Source organism: Typopeltis vanoorti, chromosome 3, assembly GCF_054136105.1.
Source record: "Typopeltis vanoorti isolate ZY-2024b chromosome 3, IOZ_Tvanoo_1.0, whole genome shotgun sequence".
Lineage (NCBI taxonomy): Eukaryota > Metazoa > Arthropoda > Arachnida > Uropygi > Thelyphonidae > Typopeltis > Typopeltis vanoorti.
Window position 1 is genome coordinate 120,052,610 of NC_143551.1, and position 23,891 is coordinate 120,076,500.

At 36.7% G+C, this 23,891-nt stretch overlaps 1 protein-coding gene across 1 annotated transcript in view; it reads left to right on the plus strand.

The window, feature by feature from the left end:
• Positions 1-23,891, plus strand: part of LOC150108517 (receptor-type tyrosine-protein phosphatase mu-like) — a 1,155,664-nt gene that overhangs the window by 948,397 nt on the left and 183,376 nt on the right. Inside the window, exons 35-36 of the mRNA XM_090415942.1 lie at positions 10,275-10,372; positions 20,111-20,233. Coding sequence (XP_090272068.1) covers positions 10,275-10,372; positions 20,111-20,233 — 221 coding nt within the window. The remainder of the gene's footprint in view (positions 1-10,274; positions 10,373-20,110; positions 20,234-23,891) is intronic.

The window sequence follows — 23,891 nt, forward strand, 5'->3', positions numbered from 1 at the left end:
TGTAAGCAAGATTGTATACTTATAATTATTATATTATTATTATTATTATTATTTATTATAATTATTATATAATAATAATATAATTATTATCATTTGCCTTATAATTATTATATTTGCCAGTCTGGTTGACCGAGTGGTTAGCATATCTGCTCTCCAGCCAAATGGCTGCAGGTTTGAATCCCACCGTGGGCGTGTATGTTTGTGATTGTCGGTGGAAATACTAGTGGTGGTGGTGATCGGTAGTAGATGGTGTTGGTATAGCTGTGATCAATTGGCAGATTGAGTGGTGGAGACAGAGCTGTAGATCATGTGCCTTCCCTTGATGAGCCTTGGACTCCCTGGAGGTGTCAAAATAATAATTATTATTATACTAATGCCAATTATACTCATTGTACAATTGGCATTAGTGAGACCTGGCTCTCAGAAGCAGATTCTGGTATTGAGTAAAGGGTATAGTATTTTATACCCTTTACACTCAATCAGGAAAGGAGGAGATTTGATGTACTAGTATTGGATGATTTGAGTCCACTTAGGATAGAGAGAGCTGTGATTGCCATATTAGTATCAATTTTCCATTTTGCATGAAGCTATAACAATGATATGCATCTACTATATGATTAATCATCAGGGGTGACTTTAATTATCCAAACCTTGTAACAGTGAAATTTCATGTGAAGAATGAAGCCAAATTTAGTGAGATGTTTTGAGACAACTTCCTTAAGCAGCACATGAGAGAAGGAACTTGAGGTCAAAGTATATTACACTGATTATAGTGTCAGAGGGAGTTTAATTTAAAAACATGACTTTTCTGCCTCAAGTTGCTGTATTGATCTGGGAAGTGGCTAAGGGTTTGGATATTTCATTTAGAAAAGATTACATGCTGAACTACAAAGAAGAAAATCATGGTCAACTGGGGAAATTAATAGGTTTGATCCCATGATATCAGTTGTTAGATGGGAAGGATAATGGCAATGCATGGATAGTACTAAAAAAATATATCAGTCTTGCAATATCAGAATGTGTCTATACAGATTGAAGAAGCAACTAAAGGTGTGAAATGCATGTGCAGTCTTAAGCAAGAGATTCTTAAGAAAGAAGATGACTTAAGAATGGTTTGAGTTATGAGTTGCAGCTATTATTATTGTTATTATTATTATGTGACACCTCCAGGGAGTCAAAGGACTCATCGTGGGAGGGCACACCACTCTATTTTGCTAAATACATCTCATCCTCTCCACTACTTCTCAATTCTCCAACTACAACGCTGCTACTATTAATGACATCTATCCCCCATCATCATCAACAACAGTATTTTTTCTCAGTAAATTGAGTGTTGTCTGAAGGCCAATTTGTCTGTGTGTCCAATTTGTCTAAATATGAGTATCAAAAGAAACTGGCTCTGCAAGTTAAAGTCAGCCCAAAATAATTCTCTTGTTATATTGCAATAAAACAATGAATGAATTTGAAAGAAAAAATAACTCTCCTAAATGTTGATGGTATGTGCATGGTTGATGCAGAAGACTATTCAACTTATGAGTGCCCCCTTTTTCAAAAAACTATCAACCTGGTGTACACAACATAGAGCTTATTGTTACCTCTTTACACTGCATATAAAAAAAAAACCTCAGGTGTATGAAGAGTTAATAGAGATGTTGCATAAACTGAATAAAATTCAGCAATAGGGACTGTGAAGATATCAACATGGATGCTAAAAATGTTCAGCTAAACTAGCTCTGCTTTTGACCTGGTTTTGTAATTTGAGTCTCAACACAAAAAAGATTCCACAGGATTGGAAAGAATGTATTATGATTCCATTGCACACAGGTGGTGCAAAGACTCATGTGTCTAAGTAGAAACATGGCGAAGATTTTAGAAAAGTTGGTAAGAGATTGCATACAGAAAAGGGCTGATGGAAAGTCAATATTTTTGCAATAAACATGATGAGTTTCAAGGTCATGTTTGAACTCAACATAGCCACACTTAAATTATTGGTTTAAGTGTGGCTATGTTGAGTGCTTCCTTTTTTTTTTTTAACCACTAGAGGTCAGTCTAAGTAAAAGATCAATTAACAGCATAGATTCAATTTATCTTTGTAGAGTGCAAGAGCATGTAGCTTGTTTTCATATACACATGTATTTTTCTGATGATGACCTCAATACAGGGGTTGAAACGTCAGTTGTTATTTTATTAATAATAAGTAAAATAATAATTTCAACACGTGTGTTTTGTGTACCTAAATATGAATGCTGATCACCGTGTAACCTTAAAAGAAAGAGTCATCATAATCCATGGAGATTTGACCCACAAGCAGTGCAGTCTCTATGGTAAGCTAAATATACCTGTTTCCTTGTTAATTAATTTACTAGCCTTTCTTAAAATGATGTAGAGACAGCAACTTATTACCCAACTGCATTAAACTAAAAAAGAAGTTTACATCAGCTAAAACACTCCATATTTATGCCCAGTTGGAAAAAGTGTTGTTAAGAGAACAAATACATGAGGCATGAAAAAACTTAGCATCTACCTAAGCAAAAGTTTTAAAACTAAAATTAGAGCTATCCAGCTACGTTAATCCTGAAATTTGGGAAATTTTTGACAAGATCATAGACGACATTGCCAAGCACCTATTACTCAAAAAGAAGGGAAAATTAATAAAAAACTAAAAATTTAACTAAAATCTGAGCACTAAAACAGCAAGAAAGCACAAGACAATCAGGATGGCATAACCAAAGGAGCAGCCAATCACCCAGAAACGGAGTTAGGAGCAACCAACCACCATTGGACCACGGTCTGGTTATTAACAAATCAAAACCTCACCCAAGGTGAACTCTCACTGCTGGAAAAAAGGCCTAAACTACTCTATTGTGCTAAGATCAGTAAACAAATTGGATATCATTTATCATATCGAGAGAGGTCTAAGATCCCTCCCTCCCTGCCAATCTAGCTGACAAAATATGTATGGAAATATCTTGCATACTAAACTCAAACAAAAAAACTAAGCAACAACCTAAACAAAATGTAAAAAATGGCCATCAAATCCCTAAAAAATAACAAGGACATTATAATCACAAAAGCAGATAAAGGGAATGCTACTGTTGTTTTAGATCGGACAACCTAAATAAGAAAAAATGAACCGTTTGGTATCGGACCACAACACTTACTAAATGGTAAACTACAACCCCATGAAATGTATCAAAAAAGAAAAGAAAATCCGTTAACACATGGCCAGAAGAAACTAACAAAAAACTAATACCTCATTATGCCCATGCACCCAGAATTTACGGCCTGCCAAAAATACACAAAACAAACACGCCACTATGTCTGAATTACCACTTAGCCAAAAAATTAGCGGCCACACTCAAGGAATACACTCAATGACCAAGATTTATTTGTCAGCTTTGACATAATTGCCCTTTTCACCAATGTCCCAATCAATGATACTATTATGCTCCTACAGAATTCCACACGACATCATGGCCCTCTTTGCCCACATACTCTGCTCTAGATATCTTGTGTGGCAAAACAATTTTTACCTTAAACTATCAAAGTCTTCGATATAATAGCTAACTTTTATATTGAAGACTTTGAGCAATGAACTCTAGAGTCAGCATGCCTAAAGCCCAAAATTTGACTCAGATATGTTGATGATATTTGTGCCATTTGGTTCCATGGCCACGAATCACTAAATACATTCCTTAGTCACCTGAATGAACAATGCAAACATATCCAATTCACCATTGAAATAGGAAAAAAAAACAACTCTCTTCCTTTCCTAGACGCACCTGTCACACGTCTTTCCTCAGGCTGTCTCTCCTTCTCAGTCTACTGCAAACCTACACACACACACACACACACACACACACACACACACACACACACACACACACACACACACACACACACACAGGCCAGTACATACACAAAAATTCTTACCATCACCCAACACAAAACTAGGTATCATAAACACCCTTAAACACAGAGCTCCAACTATTTGTTCAAATGGGCAGGCTCTATACCAGGAATACAAGATCATCAATCATACATTTATAAAAAAAAAAAAAAAAAAAATATTCCCAAGATCCTCCACAGAGACACCACTAAAAACAAAATAGATTTCAAGAATGCCATTGCCATTCCTTATGTTAGAGGCATTTCGGAAAAAAATAGACAGAACACTACACAAATACAACATCAAAACCACCTTTAAACCCCAGACAAAATTAAGACACATACTCAGTTCTTCCAAAGATCCCCTTCTGCACCTGGGCCACCCAGGGGTTTACAAAATACAATGTATGTGTAACTTACCATACATAAGGGAAACAGGGCGAACCATCGCAATTAGGAAGGACAAACACAAACGACACATTAGATACCTCCATTTTGGAAAAACCTGCCTTTCAGACCAAACACTCCAGACATACCACAGAATTGATTGGAAAGGTACCAAGTCCCGACACTGCACCAAAACCTGGTTCGAGAGGAAATTTAAAGAAGCATGTGAAATGCTCAAACACAATCCTAACCTAAACAAAAATTATGGTCTAACCATTCCAAGAATGGGGACCAGAACAAGACAAGTTAAAGAAAAATCTCAATACAAGAAGACTTGAAGTTTTTTTTTTTTTTTTTTTTGCATTCAATAGCAACCTGAACTGTACAAATCTAGAAAAAAATTTTAGTATAGCAACCTGAACTGTACAATTCCTGAAGAAAAGCTTAGTGTGGGAGAACTTAGGCAGTTTTTTTTTTTTTTACTGCTAGAGGTCAGGCTAAGTAAAAGATCAGTTAACAGTGTAGATTCAATTTACCTTTGTAGAGTGCAAGAGCATGTAGCTTGTTTTCATATACACATGTATTTTTCTGATGATGACCTTAAATACAGGGGTCGAAACGTCAATTGTTATTTTATTAATAATAAGTAAAATAATTATATCAACACACGTGTTTTGTGTCCCTAAATTCGTAAATATGAATGCTGATCACCATATCATCTTAAAAGAAAGATGTCGAGTGCTTAGTTTGGTTGCACTATGTTGATGATATGTTAGCGGTTTGTCCCCATGGTCCACACACATCAGATACATTTTTGGTGCATGTTAATGGCCAACGCCCTAAAATAAACTTCACCATAGAAAAAGAAAGCAACAGTTGTCTTTTCAGATACACTAGTAACATAACTTCCAAATGGCTCGTTATCCTTCTCCATTTACAGAAAACCCACTCATACAGGAAGGTGTTTACATACAAATTACGCAACCACCACCACCCCTCTCAACAGTATGGAGTCCTCAAAACACTTACTCACTGAGCCAAGGCTATTTGTTCAAATGACACAGCCCTTGAAATTGAGCTCAGGGATCTTTCACAATACCTTTTTTTAGCCAATCATGCACCTCCTATCCTTCCAACATGCAACACACATACACAGGATCACAGCAAAACCATTCCATATGTTAAGGATACATCAGAAAAAATAGCCAAAGTTATCTGCAGATTTGATCCCCATGCCACTTTTGAACCTGTAATTCAGCTAACTACCTACATACACTTTCCTAAAGATCATCTCTCCTCTCGCACATCCAGGAGTGTATACAGTTTCTTGTGATAGCAGTTTGGCCAACTTTGGACAGACTGGTAGATTGGTTAACATCCACCTTGAAGAACACAAAAACTACATCTGCGATCATCTGTATGTCAAGTAGGATTTGGCAGAAAATGCTCTGGATATGCCTTCACATAGGATCAGATCAAGGGAAAGAACATGTTATTACATAGATGTCATTATAGGGCTGAGACACTATTTTTAGTGTCTAATACTTACAACAAGTATTAGAATAAGCATCAGCTATGAAGCACCTCCTAATGTAAACAAGTATGGTTACATTAATGTGCCAAAGATCTGGGAGACTGGCTTGGTTGGCCGAATGGTTAGCATATCCGCTCTCCAGCCAAAAGGCTGCAGGTTCGATTCCCGCCATGGGCATGGATGTTTGTGATTGTCTGTGAAATACTAGTGGTGGTTGGCAGTAGATCACATTGGTGTAGATGATGATGATGATGGTAGTTACTGTTTGTTGTAGTTGATGAATTGAGTAGTGAAGACAGAGAGTTGTAGAGTAGGTGCCTCCCATGATGGGTCCCTTGGACTCTCTGGATGTGTCACGTGATAATAATAATAATAATAATAATAAAACTAATACCTGATAGCCTGACTTCTCTAAATTAAGGATGTAGTTATGTGATCCATAGAGGGTGCCATGTAAAGACATTAGTTCTGTTGTCAGTTATAGTTTAAATTGTTTTCCTCAATTACATAGTTTAGTCGTCTGGAAAGGCTTATGTGTTCGTCACACATGTTGATTGGATTTTAAAAGTATAGATGCGAACACAGATTGATTAGAAAATAACTGTTTATTAACTTAAATGCTTTAAATTAATAAACTTAAACGATTTAAGTTAATAAAGTTATTTTCTTATCAGTCTGTGTTCAGATCTATACCGTTAACCAATCAACATACATAGTTTAGTGCTGTGTGCCTATCACAGTTATAATTGTGCTCTGATGATGGTTAGAAAACCAGCAAAATATTAGTGAATTTAAAAAAAAAAATTTTTCCCCCTCTTTGTATTGTTTATACCATAAAACCTTATTATGAATTATCAACAATACCTAAGCCTTTCTATACTTAAAGTACATAAAAATTACAACAGGTATTATTAAAACACTTAAGGAATTGAACAACGTAGTTAAGGATATAAATTAAATTAAACTTTAATAAATATTTTCCGATATTTCGGCAATGTCACGTTGCCATCTTCTAAAGGCACTTACAAAAAAAGTTACGTGCACGTAGGCACTACAATACAGAAACTGGGAATGAAGAGATGAAGCTATTGTTCTCCTAACAGTCCTGATGGTGCCCTCTAGCGGGCTAAGTAGGTGTTCTTGGCCGTTGGGCTGAAGGTCTGCTGATGTAGGCCTCCCAAATTTGGGGCAGTCGCATACAACCAAATTTGTTGAGGTTTGGAGAATTTCTTAGGGCTGAGGCTGATTCTATCTTTGTTGAGGGTTGGAGAATTTCTTATGGCTGAGGCTGATTCCATCTTTGTTGAGGTTTGGAGAATTTCTTAGGGCCGAGGCTGATTCCATAAAGATGGAATCAGCCTCAGCCATAAGAAATTCTCCAAACCTCAACAAATTTGGTTGTATGCGACTGCCCCAAATTTGGGAGGCCTACATCAGCAGACCTTCAGCCCAATGGCCAAGAACACCTACTTAGCCCGCTAGAGGGCACCATCAGGACTGTTAGGAGAACAATAGCTTCATTCCCAGTTTCTGTGTTGTAGTGCCTACGTGCACGTAACTTTTTTTGCAAGTTCCTTTAGAAGATGGCAACGTGACGTTGCTGAAATATCGGAAAATATTTATTAAAGTTTAATTTAATTTATATCCTTAACTACGTTGTTCAATTCCTTAAGTGTTTTAATAATGCATAACCAACGTATAAGCTTGTCTACGAGAAACAACAGGTATTAATAATCCCTCTTAATCATCCTACCAGTCATGACGTGTTTATCTGTTATGCAAATCATGGATGTAAAGTGTGTCATTGAAACTAAATAGACACAAAGTTTAAGATTCAAGTAAAGATACCAAGAAATTATATACTTGGTTTAATCCTTTATCCAAGTGTAAGCAAACAAAGTTTACACCTGAATTATTTTCAGAACTGGGGGCAACTCATATATATATAGAAGCAATTAGTAAACAACTTTACATCACGTGCCTTAGTATCCCATAATGCTAAGCACATACCCTTATGTGCTTTGCATTATGGGAATTATGAGCTTTCTGGAAAGGGTTACTATCCAGACCAGTTTCAACTTTTATTGAGGTCTCATCAGTGCGAGACAGATCCAGATGTGATACTAATTATGAAGTGATGCAGAAGTCATATTTTCATATACGAGTATCCAAAAGGTGTCACATCTTATTATTAAAATACTCTGGATTAGGGATAGTTGTTGGAAGTTTTTCTACTTAATTATATTATGAATTAAAGATACCAAAAAATTATATACTTGGTTTAATCTTTTATCCAAGTGTAAGCAGACAAAGTTTGACCCTGAAATATTTTCAGGACTGGGACAACTTGTATATAGAAGGCAGGTTTTTGCCTGTCTCTGAGTGAGAACACCACTGAGTAAAATGATCCTTCGAATTGCTTGCACTTGCTGAGTTTAGAGTGATCTGGGGGGCTCGCCTCAGTTTTTGGAGACCTCCCTTCACTTATATAGTGAAACCAATCTGGGTAATGACACTTCTCATAATGCATAGCATTATACATGTCTGTAAGGATATGTGCTTTGCATTATGGGATACTAAGGCAAGTGACGTGAAGTCATTAGCTTCTATATATGAGTTTCCCCAGTCTTGAAAATACTTCAGGTGCAAACTTTGTTTGCTTACACTTGAATAAAGGATTAAAACAAGTATATAATTTCTTGGTATCTTTAATTCATAGTATACCCAAGTGGAAAATCTTCCAACAAAAAGTTTAAGATTGATGGAAGTTTTTTCACTTGGCTATGCTACAAATTATATATTTGGTTTAATCCTTTATCCAAGTGTAAGCAAACAAAGTTCGCGCCTGAAGTATTTTCAGGACTGGGACAACTCATGGCAAAGGTGGTATAAGTTCTCATCACTTGCCTTCGTGATGCAAAGCACATCTCCTTACAGACATGTATAATGCTATGCATTAAGGGAAGGGTCACTACCCAGACTGGTTTCGACCTTTATTGAGGTCTCATCAGTGGGAACCAGAGGTGGTGATACTAAGGTGGATGTAATGAAGAAGTCATATTTCCGTATGCCAGTTGCCAAAAGGTGTCACACTTTATTATTAAAATTCTCTGGATTAGAGATGAGTGGATGGAAGTTTTTTGACTTCGCTATGCTGCCAATTATATATTTGGTTTAATCCTTTATCCAACTGTAAGCAAAAAAAGTTTGCGCCTGAAGTATTTTCAGGACTAGGGTAACTCATGGCAAAGGTGGTATGAGTTCTCATCACTTGCCTCAGTATACCATAATGCAAAGCACGTATGTGCTTTGTAATATTGGGACTAGTTTGAAAATTTTTCAAACTAGTTCCATTATTACACCATGTTGTTGTAGTCTCGCATACTATGACAAACTTTGTTTTGTGCTCTGAAGATGCTAGTTATAACACCAGCGAAATATCAGCAATAAGTCAATAAATAATTATTTACTTATCTTTCTGTGTTCTGATATATTACCATCAAAATTAGTCAACATAAATCTAATTAATACAATGATGGAATAATTAATTTTGTTTGCATATAAATTCAGTCTAATTATCTGAATTAGACATATTATATGGATGATATGGATATAAAAATCTTCTTTCTTCTTCTGCAGCTTCTCTCACTTAAGTGGGGTCACTGTTGATGATGAGTCTCATCCAAATCCTCCTGTCTTGGGCTGTCACCACATCCAAGTTCTTCATCCTCAAGTCCTCTTCTACAAGCTCCCTCCATCTTTTCTTTGGCCGCTTACGCTTCCTTCTTCCTTGCACATCCATCTGCATGACCCTTCTTCCCACATATTCTTCCTCCCTCCTCATCACATGACCAAACCATCTCAACCTTGCCTCCTGTATCTTCACTCTTAAGTTCATAACTTTCACCGTTCCCCTCACATTGTCATTTCTCAGACGATCCTTTCTGGTCATACCACACATCCACCTAAGCATTCTCATCTCTGCTACTTCCATCTTGATGTTATTTTTCCTCAGGGCCACAGTTTCTATAGCATATGTCAGAGCTGGCCTCACTACTGTCTTATAGATTTTGCTTTTCAGATTGATCGGCACCCTCTTATCACATAACACTCCAACCATCTCCCTCCAGTTCCCCCAACCCGCTTCTATCCTGCATCCCACTTCCTTCTTAGCTCCTCCATCTTCTTCCACTGTTGAACCTAAGTATCTAAAGTCCCTCACCTTCCTGATGACATTTCCTTCCAGCTCCAGGTCTGTCTCCTGGTCACCACCCACTGTGCAACACATATACTCTGTCTTACTTATAAAAATACAATAACAAAAAACAACTTTGTCATTTTATAACCTGGTTTTTTTTTACTTTTTAACTTTTTAATTGATTATTATTATTATTATTATTATTATTATTATTATTATTATTATTATTATTTTATTTATATATTTATTTCTTTTTGATTTCTTTAGGCCCAAAGGAGAATCTGTTTGAAGACTTTTGGAGAATGGTGCTGCAAGAAAATGCAACAGTAATAGTTATGGTAACTGCTCTTGTTGAAAATGGATTGGTAAGAAAATTAGATATCATTAGTTAAAATGTATTCTGTATTTTTTTTTTTAATTATTATTATTATGTGTATCTCCATGGAGTCAGTAGACTCATCAACGGAGACCTAAACAATCAAAACAATATCTATCATACCTCTTCTTGAATTCATTTCCAGACGAAGAACTCAATGAGTCAGGCAATGCATTCCACTCATTCACCACCCTCCAAGCAAAAAATCTAGTTCTCACACCCTTGTTAACCACACTTTTCCTTAATTTCCAGAGATGACTTCTTGTTCTTCCATCACTATCACACAGCTGATATATTTCCCCTGCATCAATCTTATAAAAACCTTTTAGTAATTTAAATGTTTCTATCATATCCCCTCTTCTCTGCCTATCAACCAATCTCTGCAATCCACAAGCTCTCAATCTATCAGTGTAGGGAACATTTTTTACATCACTCACCAACTTAGTCACTCTCCTCTGAACCCTCTCCACAGCCTCCTCATCTCCAAGGAATCCAGGTGACCAGACTTGAGCAAAGTAATCCAAATGTGAAAATATCAATGCCTTATAAAGGGGAATAATAACCTCTTTATCTCTGGATGTTAGTGTGTTCTTCAATAACCAAGTAATCTTATGTGCAATCTTGGTCACCTTAGCAATGTGCCCTCTGAACTTCATCTCCCTATCCACCATCATTCCACACATTAAAAAACTGTACTCCCATCCCCTCACACATTTCAGCCAGCATATCATTCATAATCCTTGCTCTCCGCCTCATCTCACCGCAGTCATACCTAGGCAACACGCTGACTATCCTTCCTGTCACATTATTATTTGTATTTTGAGCAGCTTCACTCAAAATATCTTGAAAACTTATAAATGCACAAATATCATGGTTGAGCCTAGGTTAAATTTATACCAAAATAGTGCTGTGGAGATTAAAGATATTTATCCTTTCTTTTAGGCTTGCACGGTGATCCGAATGGGGTTGGTAGGTCACTCAAGGAGTTGGTAGGTCATTCCCCCTCCTACGTAAAAAACACACAACACTTTATAAACATAATCAAAAACATAACACTCGACAAAGATGACTTATTAGTCAGTTTTGACGTTTCTGCCCTTTTCACTAATGTCCCCATCAATGACACAATTCTCCTACTACAGAACAAATTTCCGCCCGACATTACGGCCCTCTTTGCCCACGTACTAAAGTCCGGTTACTTCGTGTGGCAAAACAAATTCTACCTACAAAAGGAAGGTACGGCCATGGGCTCATTATCCCCCCCCAATCGCGAACTTCTACATGGAAACCTTTGAGCAAAGGGCTCTTGATTCCGCCACGCTTCGACCGACAATCTGGCTCAGATACGTTGATGACGTGTTCGCGATCTGGCAGCACGGTCGACAAACGCTAAACACATTCCTCAGCCACCTAAACAAACAACACGAACGCATACAATTTACCATCGAAATCGAAAACCAAAATTTGCTCCCGTTCCTAGACACACTAGTTACACGTCTTCCTTCAGGCAATCTTCACGGTCTACCGAAAACTGACACACACGGGCCAATACATACATGCAAATTCATATCACCACCCAGCACAAAATATGGAGTCATAAACACCCTTAAAAACAGAGCCACAACTATTTGCTCTAACCAGCAGGCCCTGAAACAAGAACTAAAAATCATTAGTGACACATTCATAAACAATGGCTATAACAAAAATACTGTCAATAAAATACTCTATAAAACCACAACAAAAACGAATCTAGACTACAGTAAAACCATAGCCATCCCATACATTAAAGGGTTATCAGAAAAAATCAACAGAATCCTACAACATTATAACCTTAATGCCACCTTTAAACCACCCACTAAACTTAAAACCATATTCAGCTCCTCTAAGGACCCTCTCCTCCCATTAGCACATCCTGGAGTCTGTTGCATCCGCTGCACCTGTAACTTACCGTACATTGGTGAAACAGGGCGCACAATCCCTATACGCAAAAAAGAACACATTAGACACATTAAATATAACCATTATGGTGAAGCAGGCCTCTCAGACCACGCACTCAACACCTTACACCAAATCAACTGGAAAAGCACCTGCTCCTTACACCGCACAAAAACATGGTATGAAAGAAAATTTAAAGAATCCTGCGAAATCCTGATAAACCACCCAAATATCAACAATAAAGATGGTATGAAAATTCCAAAGATCTGGATGGCACACATTCAGCCAACCTAATTTGAAAGATTCAACACAAGTCAGGCTCTAGCCAATCTGCTATTATTAGAAACCATTCCACTCCAACTGGCTGGAATGATGTTAATATAATGTTAATATATGTATATAGTAGACAACACAAATAATAGGACTTCAGCGTTGATGTATAATTTTTTTTTTTTTTTTTTTCCACCAGAGGTCAGGCCAACAATTGTGGTAGCGGTTAGTCAGTGTCTTTAACGAACCGGTATGATTGTAGTATAGCTTGTTTCCTGTGTATATTTGTACGCTCCAGAAGATGACCTTGACATAAAGGTCGAAACGTCGAAGTGTAAAATTTTAGTAATAGTAAACTAAAGTTTTTATTCAAACACGGTAGTTGTCTCCATAATTTCCAAAAATGCATAAAGATATTTATGTTACCTTTAGGCCTCTATCCTCCATGTGCCTTAAAAACTTGATATTATTATTATTATTATTATTATTATGGGCTACTCTGTGGTGTCCTTAGACTCATTGAGGAAGGCCTTAAACATTGTGCTAAGCACTATCTAATGTTTGCTCAGTATCTATGAAATTATGGTTACCCTTCTGGCCTATTCTTTGCACTCCTCATGTGTCTTCTTGTCATTTTTTGAATTTCTCCCCACAATTTTTTTTATTTTGTTGTTCCAGCTTAATGATGGTATTTATCCATTTAATTCCCGCGTGATTTATTCTCATGACTCTAGGTATGCAGTCTGTTATTACTTCCCTCAAACACTCCTTTTCTACTTCCCATGCACTATCAATATCCAGCCTTTGCAGTTTCACGTGCCAAGACATAGCACTAATTCAAGCAATCTCCTATGCTTGGAAAGGTTATGTGTTCGTGTTACTTTAATTTTAACAGTATTGATAAGAACACAGACTTATAAGAAAATAATATAATTACTCTTTATTAACTTATTGCTGATATTTCGCTATTATATCCAGCATCTTCAGAGCACAAAAAGAGCTTGTCGCAGTACAACAACAACAATCTGGATAACAATGGGACTAGTTTAAACAATTGCATCTATGTTGACATAGATTCAACCTAATTGGGACTTTAGTGTTTGTGTTGCCCATTGCAATTGTTTAAACTAGTCCCATTGTTATCCAGATTGTTGTTGTTTTATATACTGTGACAAACTGTTTTTGTGCTCTGAAGATGGTGGATATAATACATGTGAAATATCAGCAATAAGTTAATAAAGTAATTATTTTCTTATATGTCTGTGTTCTCATCAACACCATTAAAAATAAAAAGCACTCTCCTAAGTTTGTTATACTTACCAACCCTGTAATTCCACATATTACCCCCCCCCCCCATAGCTAAAAATTCCACATATTTAGCCATGTCAAGATCATATGATCACTCTCTCACCATTTGGTGGCATATGATTATATTGGTTATAGACACATTCTCTGATGCAATTACTAGATCTAGCAGTCTCAAACTCCTAGTACATTCCATCACATGCTGCCTCAAGTAATTATTCTTTACTAACTGCATAAATTCTGTTTTCTTCCTTCCATGAGTCCTTTTCTCCTTCTGTCTACATTCCCATAGTTGAAGTCCCCTATAATAATTACCCACCTTCACTCATTGAGCTTATTTGATGTTGTCCTTTATATTATCCTTTACATTTCCTTGTCTATAAAAGCAACCAACTGTATATTTTATTCTTCTGCCCACTATCTCATAGCAGATAGCCTCAAATATGTTATTTGAGGTTATCTGCTATGAACTCCTACTCTCTTTGGTTGCATTTCATCCACTATTATCAATAATACCCCCCCTGCATTATTTTCTCTCTATCCTGTCTGAACACACTTTACCCTTCACATTCTATCCCACTGACTGTATCATCTTCTGTCAGCCATGTCTTACTAATGCCAATAACCTTTGACCAGGATGGACTAACCAATGCCAAAAACTCCTGCCCTTGTTCCGAATGCTCCTAGCATTAGTGTACACATTGCAAAGTGCCGTTACAGGAAATATTCATCATGCAGTATCACTTTGTTTATTGTTTATGCCTGTATTTACTGCACTATAACTATGTATATTACACTGTGTATTCCCCTCTGTTTTTAAGCATAAAAACCTGTTCTCATCTTGTTGTCCAAAACAACTTCTGGGAATAGCAAAATAAGCAATTACTTGTATATTCTTGCTTTCATCTTTTCCTTCCTTGTGGGACACCTGTCCATGGTGTAGGGGACCTCCCAGTGATGGTTCTGACCCTTTTTATTATTCCCATATTCTTTGCCCTATTTCTCTTGAGTTTTTTACTCTATCATGTCTTACAGCCCTGGAATCATGTTGCACTGAATCCAATGTTGCACTGGAATCCAATGCCTTGTAGTCATGCAGTGCAATCTGTGGACATATGGAAGGGGGGGGGTTCTAGTAGTGTTGCACTACTTTGGCCTCTTTCAGCAAGACAGGCAGTCCTGGATGGCCTGGTCAGGATCATTCAACTAGTGGGCTTGACTGCAATGGTCAGTGGTGTTGCAGTAAGTCTCCCACACTATGGTCCATTGTTGGGGTCCAAGGCTTGTTGTGATGCTGGTATAGTATCTGGGATAATCCTTACATTTCTCTCCTGAGCACAGTCATTTTTTTCCAGTGAATGGTGTCCACATGTAACTCCATGGTAGGTAAACAGTTCTGGCACTGAACAAAAAATCCTTTGTGCATGAATTTTTTCATCATCAAATTTTTCAGGAGCCTTGCAAGGTCCCAACCAAGTACTAATACCAGATAGAAACATCGCTTGATTGATTATAGAAGTTAAAAAAAAAGACATGGGGACAACTGTATAAATGTACCTGTTCTTCTCATTATCCATGCCACAGGTGACAAGCCAAATGGATTTAGAAGAACTAGGATTTAGAAGGATTTATATTCAAAAGGATTTAGAAGAACTAGCTGGATCTCCTAGGTCAGTTAAGAAACTGATCTAGGAGTCTGGTGATATCCTTCTGGAAACATTATGTCAACAACACTCAGTAATCAATGTAATACCAATTACAGCAATGAATCAAAAATTGCTAAACTCGTCTAGAAGAGTGATATCAGAATGCGATCCTCTTGATGTTCCAGATGAGGAAATATGTTCAGGGCTTAAAGATCAGGGATGACTATTAAGAGATGCATCCTGATACATAGAGATGGTCACCTAGTTCTAACTATTAACATCATCCTTATCTAGTCTTGCCATAAATGCTGTTACAACTTTGGCACACACACCTACACTGTCTACAGAATTGCATGAGACTGGTTCTGTTAGTGGTGCTGTGTGCAGCCAACATTCATGTGTTTATCAGTAGAGAGAGAGTTGTCTAGCTGTATGGATTAATATGCAGTGGTAAGGAGTAAATCTAGAAGGCATATTCTATGAGTCATAGAATGTGCCTTCTATGACTCATACTGCTGTATAAGTCATAGAAGTAAACTCTATGACTCATATAACTCATGAAGTTATATGAGAACTCTATAACTGTAAGAGCTCTTCACAAGGTTGGAATGCAGCTGTTATTTTCAACACACAAAAAACACGGGATCAAAGGCACTTCTCCGGCAGTACGTGAACAGCAGGCATAGGGATATCCTCTTCACAGATGAGACGATTTGCACCATTGAAGAGTCATTGAACTGCCAAAACAATTGAATATATGCCCTGGATGTTGTCTAGCACATGTCATAACACCCAGGATTCAGAGAGGTCATCATCCTGCATCTTGATATACTTTGACATCGGTTTTGATCACCCAACTAAATCATCAAAACCGATGTCAAAGTATATCAAGACACTGTGCTGGAACTTGTGGTATAGCCCTGAACAAAACCTTGTTTCACAGTAGGCAGTTAATCTTCCAACAGGACTCATCCCCTGCACAGAAGGCAAGGACCACAACAATGGTTGGACTCGAATGTGCCTGACCATATATCACCATCTGGAAATCCCAATCTGAATCTGTTGGTCTTCAAATTGTGGTTGGATCTTGAGCTGTAGCCTGCAAGAAATGACACCCTAGCATCTCAAGCCTGAAGGTGAATTTGGATCAAACAGTGGCAGCATTTCTATTAGATGTTGTGTGTGCCATCAATATGTGGCTTCACAGACTTTGGATGTGCGTGAAAGCAAAAGGGGGACATTTCAAATGTTGAGTGCTGCTATATGTGCATTATATATATGGTTTGTATTTGCTGAAAGCTGTAAATGATTTACTGATAGATTGTAGGCACTATTCAAGTTGTGATGGTATTTATGACTAGACTGTGTACATTTGCTGAGCTGAAATGCTGATTCTCTTCAACCAAATTCCAAAATCTGAAATTGCCATAACGACATTCACCATCTATTTCTTAAGGTTTTAAACTTTTTTCATGTGTGAGGTATATGCAAAACTTTTTAATTTCTCTTTTCGTATAGTAAAATCAGGTGTTCAAGATATACATGAAGGTGAGTTATATTCGAGTAAATATGGCAGTTGCCTTAGTATCCCATAATGCAAAAACATTATTGGAAGGGTCACTACATAGGCTTGTTTTGATCTTTATTGAAGCCTCATTGGTGGGGGTGGGGGGGGGTGAGAGGTGAGATTGAAGAGATTGGTGTTTTGGGATGATGCCAGTTCATTGTTTCCAGATATGTGCCATATGCTTTGGTCACAGAAAGTGGAATGTTGTGTATTGTATTATATTGGTGGATCTGCCAGAAGGTGAAGTTATAGTCGGATGTGTTACAAATTGGCAGTAAAAAAATAAAAAAATTAAAAAAAAGAGATAAGTTTCATTATAATTTATTAGAGTTGCTTTAAATTTATGGGGAGACTAATCTGGATAGAACATACATGCTGCATAGTTTGCACCTGTCGAATTTGTACTTTAACATAATATTTTTATATAGTTTGTTAGTGTTCTTGGTGCAGTGTTTCATAATGGTCACACAGGACTCAGTAGTTGGACCTGTATTATTTAACCATTATATCAATGACATTGTCAGTGGATTCAGATGTTATGAGAGAGAGTTGTTTACTGGGAAATCTGTTAACATCTGCCTAGATGGACACAAAAAATACATCTGCTGCCACAACTATGGTCAGTCAGGTCTAGGTGGCATGCCTTTCATGGGATCAGATGGAAGTAAACTATTATGCTCCATCACATGAAAATAAACTTGAAAAACTCTTTTTAGAATCAGCAGCAGACTTGAAAAAACAGCTAAAGCTAGCTAACCGAACCTATAAAAGATATCCCTCATAGGACCATTTAAGCTTTATGTAGCCTAGTTTCATCCACTTATTTTTTTTGTGTGCTATTACAATTTTAATATTGTCTTCCTGAAGATATCTCTGTGACAGAGACAAAATTTTCAAATGATTAAACCTACTGTCAGCAAGGAAGGCAACGGGAAACCACCTTGCTCATAATCGTTTCTCCCTAGAATGGTAGCATATAGCTACCCTCCCCCGGCCGTATGGCAGATGGGAACCAGAAGAAGAAGAAACCTACTGTAATTATTTCTCTTTGTGCTGCATTTATTTCATTAAATTTTATTATGAGCTTAAACCAGCACCTAAACATAAATACATGGGAGTCTGCATACTCTCTCTCTCTCTCTTGGGGAAACTGTACTGGAAAAAGTCAGGGAGGCAAAGGATCTTGGGATGATAATCGATAGAAGCTCAGGAGACATATTATAAAAGTGGTGAAAATAGCACTGAGGATTCCTTCAATACTGAGAAGTACACTGACCAACAGAGATAGAAGCGTTATGATTTCATGTATACAGCCTTGATCAGCCTCGATTGTTGTGCTCAGATTTGGTCCCCAGGATTTTAAGGGGATAAATTAACCTCTGTTAATTAACTGAATTAACAGAGGCAGATAACAAAAATGATATCAGGACTGTACAATGTTAGTTATGGGGATAGGCTGTTATGAGAATAACACAAAGTGATATGCTTGAGACATCTAAAATTGAGAGATGTTTACAGGGTTGACACTGGAAGTTCTTTTATATGGTAGAACAAGAAGAAAGAGCATATATAAGGGAGCCAACCTTGCAAGTTTCAAAAAGAAGTTGTGAGAAGTGGTTTCTTTGCATGGAGGGGGGTTGAACTGTGGAAGACATTGTTTGATAAGGTGGTGAGAGCATGAATATAATAGACTTTGTGTAGCACAGGATGAGTCTCCCACAGTGAACCTTGTGACTCTATGGAGGTCCTGAATAATAATAATGATAATAAAACTTTACATTCTGAGCAGTTAGGGAGGTTGAGAAAGTGATTATTAGATATTAGAGAGAAAGTCTAGAGGCAAATCTTAAAGAATATATCTGGACTGCAGTGAGGGTAGATTCAATTAACGTGTTCTGTGCTGAGCAAATAGAATAAGAAGTACAGATGATATGATTTAGATATAATTGACAAAGACTCATCAGATAGATCTTTGTCACTTATATCTAAGATGTATGGTAAACATGCACATGTGATGAAAAAATTGAAAGGTAATCCTTTTGTGTTGTGAATGAATGAAATGCATTTCTGAAATGAGTAATGTGCACTAATGCTGAATGTCTTTGTGGTGAGATTATCTTCCTGGACTGTTTGGTAACTTCAGGGACTTGGAAATAAAACATAATACTAATATATCCACTTAATGTTTTTTTGTTGTTGTTTTTGTTTGTTTTTGAATGTCAAACAGTACAGAACAGTACGTGCATGCATGTCAGATGCATGCTCACACACACACAGACACACTGAGAGAGAGTAATATATTTCAGGATGTGATGATGATGCTGTACTTCTTCATTCCAGTAAATTATTATAATCTTTTCTGAATTTTATTTTAGTTCTCATGTCAAATGTTCTCGTGAATTTTATTTTAAGTTCTCATGAATTTTATTTTAGTTCTCTCTTTATGCAGAACTAATGCAAATAATCTAATTTGCAAAACTTAGTTAATGCAGCTGAATTTTGATTTGACTGTCTGAGCTTTTTTTGTAGATAATTTGAAAGATTTATAGAATATCATTGTAATGCAAGATGATATTTTAAAGTTTAGCTCAGAAACATATATAACAACAGAACAAATAGGCACTCTTAGGGGATCATATATGCGGAAATGCAAATTTTATTTAAAATAGAGATTAATTTTGCAAATCAGATTAAAATAAAACTAGTTATATGAGAATCTAGTATGATTAAGGGCTGGATATTTATATTAAGAGCTGGAAATTAAATTGATGCTTTCAGTGTAATATTGCTTGTATGATAACCATTTGATGTCAATCTGCAGAGCACATCTCTTGATTAAATCTCTTTCAGTCAATATGAAAATGAGTAGTAACACAATATACTCTTATAAAGATATTTTGTCCTGTGAAACTTATATAAAAAACATGGTGCACTCTTTGACATTTAAATTAATTCTGTTCTTAGATTTAGTATCCAAAGACATTTTTCATTGATTTATTTTCAGAAAAAGTGTGCAAAATACTGGCCAGATGACTCCATGACCTGTGGGGAAATCCAAGTATTGCTTATACATACTGATCTCTATTCAAGTTTTACAATAAGAACAATTCTTCTCAGGAATCTCTCTGTAAGAATTCCTTTTTTATGCATTATTTTTAATATAATTTTTGCAATTTAAAATGTTGCCTATATACATTAAAAATAATTATAATAAACTACTTCTGCTTGTGAGATCCCATGTGACCTTATGGTACCTTTCATGATGATCTTAATTCATTAACAGAAGAAAGATGTTTTAGGTTCATCCTTTAGTTGCTGACTTCGAAAACTTTTTCCACTCCTTTTTTTTTTCCTGTACACTCAATGATGGTACATATCAGGAATTTGATGATGATGATAATATATATATATATATATATGTAAATAAAATTATAAAATTACTTGGTAACCCTAATATATATATATATATATACTTTCAATAAAAAATCGCTAAGTGAGTAAAAGTATATTATCTGAGTGGTTTCATACTTCTCTTGAAACATAGGAACTTCTTCAGTTCTATTAAAGATCCCTAATTCTGTTTGCTTACCTAGGAGTTTATGAAGTTTATTGCACCAATTGCATTCGCTACATTTGCTAGATATTAAAAAAACAACTGAATATGATAAAAGGAACACACAGGACATATATCTCTGCCATAGAAAATCAAGTATGTCCTTCTCTCTCTCTCTCTCTCTCTCCCACTATGTAGTTGATACTTACCATATGATTAATTGGCAAAGGATGATTGTTCTTGTTCCTTTGTGATACACTTGTAATCATCCCATTTTAGTAACATAGAAAGTTTAAGTTGGCTTGTGAGACCATTATTGATTATTCCAACTTAAATAAGCATGATGACTTTATCACTGCAAGAATTTGTTCTGCCACTATCTGACCATATCTTCCATCCAACAGACTGCCTTCTCCCAAAGAACCCAGGAAACTCATCAGTTATACCATTAAGACAGTAAATAATTTCTTGAACATAAGCAAAGTGGATATTAGATCCAGCATTATTTCAAAGCTGAATGCAGAAACTATGAAAGTTTTGTAAGTTGACCAGTGAGCTTGTGGGAATACATTCCTCAGCATTCATGAGTTGCCTTAGTGTAGACTACTTAAAAGACATAGGTGCTGCCCAAGCATCTATATATTTGCCTTTTATAAGTCCATTTTGATAAGGTTTCACTGCCTGACTGGTTGGTTCTCTTCAGAGACCATGCAGGAACCCTAAGATAGTAAAAACTCTCATTCGGTACTGAGGAACTTGAAATGTCAGAAATGTATTTTTCGTGAGTGAACTCTTGATCGGGGGCATAAAAGTAATTATTAAAATAAAGAACCAAAATGGTTTCAGTTTAGCAATGCCAAATTACTTAAGCAAAGTGGATATTAGATCCAGCATTATTTCAAAGCCGAATGTAGAAACTATGAAAGTTTCGTTAAGTCGACCATACAGCTTGTGGGAATACATTCCTCTTTTCTGAATGGAACATTCATAACTTGGCCATTTCCCAAGAGAGTACTGCATGATCACTGTCATGCAGTACTCACTTGTAATCTACTTAGTTAGTAATATACTTATGTATTACAATAAGGTGACTGCTTCCATGGACAGAGGAGAAGGATACACAGTAATATACTTAGATTTTGCAAAGGCTTTTGATAGATTACTGCATGATAAGTTGATAGTCAAACTGCAGTGGATGGGGTCAAATATTAGATTGGTGCATTGGATTGGAGACTGGCTAGGTAAAACATATCAACAAGTTGTGTATGGGGGGAGCGATATTCAGGAAAAGGAAAGTTACTTGTGGTGTGTGCCTCAGGGGTCTGTTTTAGGGCCATTGCTGTTTAACTTGTATATTAATGATATTGGTGAAGATTTGGATGGAGATATGCAGTTGTTAGCAGATGATGCAAAGTTGGGATGAACCATGAAGAGTAGAGAAGATGTTGTGTCTTTACAAGAGACTTAAATAAATTGAGTGATTGGGCATGGGAATGAGGATGTGACTTCAATGTTGCAAAATGTAAGGTTTTAAAATTTGGAAAACAAAAATGGGATGCAGAATTTATGCTTGGTGAGGATATATTGTCAGAGGTGGAGGAAATAAGAGATCTGGAGGTGGTAATGGATGAGGATCTGAAATTTAGGGGACACATAGCCAAAATTGTGAAGACACACAAAGGCTTCTGAGAATGATATGGAGGACACTAAGTTATAGAAGTAGGGAGATTCTTGTTCCGTTGTATAAGGCTTTGAATAGGCTACACATAGACTATTGTGCCCAGATTTGGTCACCTGGTTTTCAGAAGGATGAAGAGATGTTGGAGAGGTTCCAGAGGCAACTGACTAAGGTAGTTTCTAAACTCTGGAATGTCGAGTATGAAGAAAGATTGAGAAGATGCAACTTGCAGAGTCTGGTGGACAGGAGGCGGAGGAGGAGGGGAGATATGATAGAGACCTACAAGTTATTAAGGGGTTGTTATAGGATCAATGCTGGAGAGGTTCTTCTCACAGAAAATAGTGGGAGATCAGGGAAGAACCAGAGGTCATCCCTGGAAGCTGTATAAGGAAGGTGTGAGTAGGGGAGTGAGAAGCAGGTTTTTTCATGCAGAGTTGCGAATGATTAGAATACCTTGCCTGAGAGTGTGATGTCTGCAGAGAATTTGAGTGTGTTTAAAGCACGGAATGATGAGCTGTGTGTTTGATAAAAGGACCTCCTAGATGAGTCTTTTGACTACTTGGGGTTTGTGTAATAATAATAATAATAATAATATAATAATAATTTCACAAAACAACTGAAATCAAAATTAAACTCTTGTAAAGACAAAGCAGCTGCCATCTATCCTTCCTTCACTTGCGTTTAATGATTTTGTGAATAAACTTAAACAAACAAGCCCACACGCTACAAACACTGCAAGCATACATCTTCTACTGCAACTTTTACACACACACACACACACACACTTATTTACAATTAATTAAGTCAAAAAACTTATATGAACCGGGAGCTTTCTTTACACATTGCACTTTATACAATCCCAGATGTTCAAGAGCATGTAGTTGATCTTTATGAGAATGTATAAAAATAGCTAGTTGAATGAAACACTTGAAACACTCACTTATTCCGACAATCTCTGGGTGTGCACCCAGAGATTGTCAGAATAAGTGAGACATGGTTAGATGAGGATGACATCCTGACAGGAATAGAGATGGAAAGGTATGATGTGTTTTGTGAGGATAGAAGGGGTAAAAAGGGAGGGGGAGTGCTATTGATGAGAGAAACAGTTATGTCTATACAAAGTAGAGATGCAAGACGGAAATAGTGCCAGTGGTTTTGAGGCAGTATGGTGTGAGATAGAGGTGAATAGAATCAAATACTTGGTGAGATGTTGTTATAGACCTGGTAATGTGGATGGTGGTGATAGTGAAATGTATAGTCAAATAAGCCAAGCAAATAAGAAAAGGGTGATCATTATGGGTGATTTTAATTTTGGCAATATAGACTGGAATGATGAGATAGCAACTGGAAGTAAAGAAAATGAGTTTCTTGAGTTTTTGAGGGATAACTACCTCAGACAGTATGTAACAGAGGCCACAAGAGGATTAAGGGTCTTGGATTTGGTCATCTCATCGGAGGATGTAATTATCAATGAGTTATCAAATCATCCACCAATTGGTGAAAGTGACCATGAGGTGATTACTTGGGTGGTTGCCAGCAGTGCAAGGACCCCTG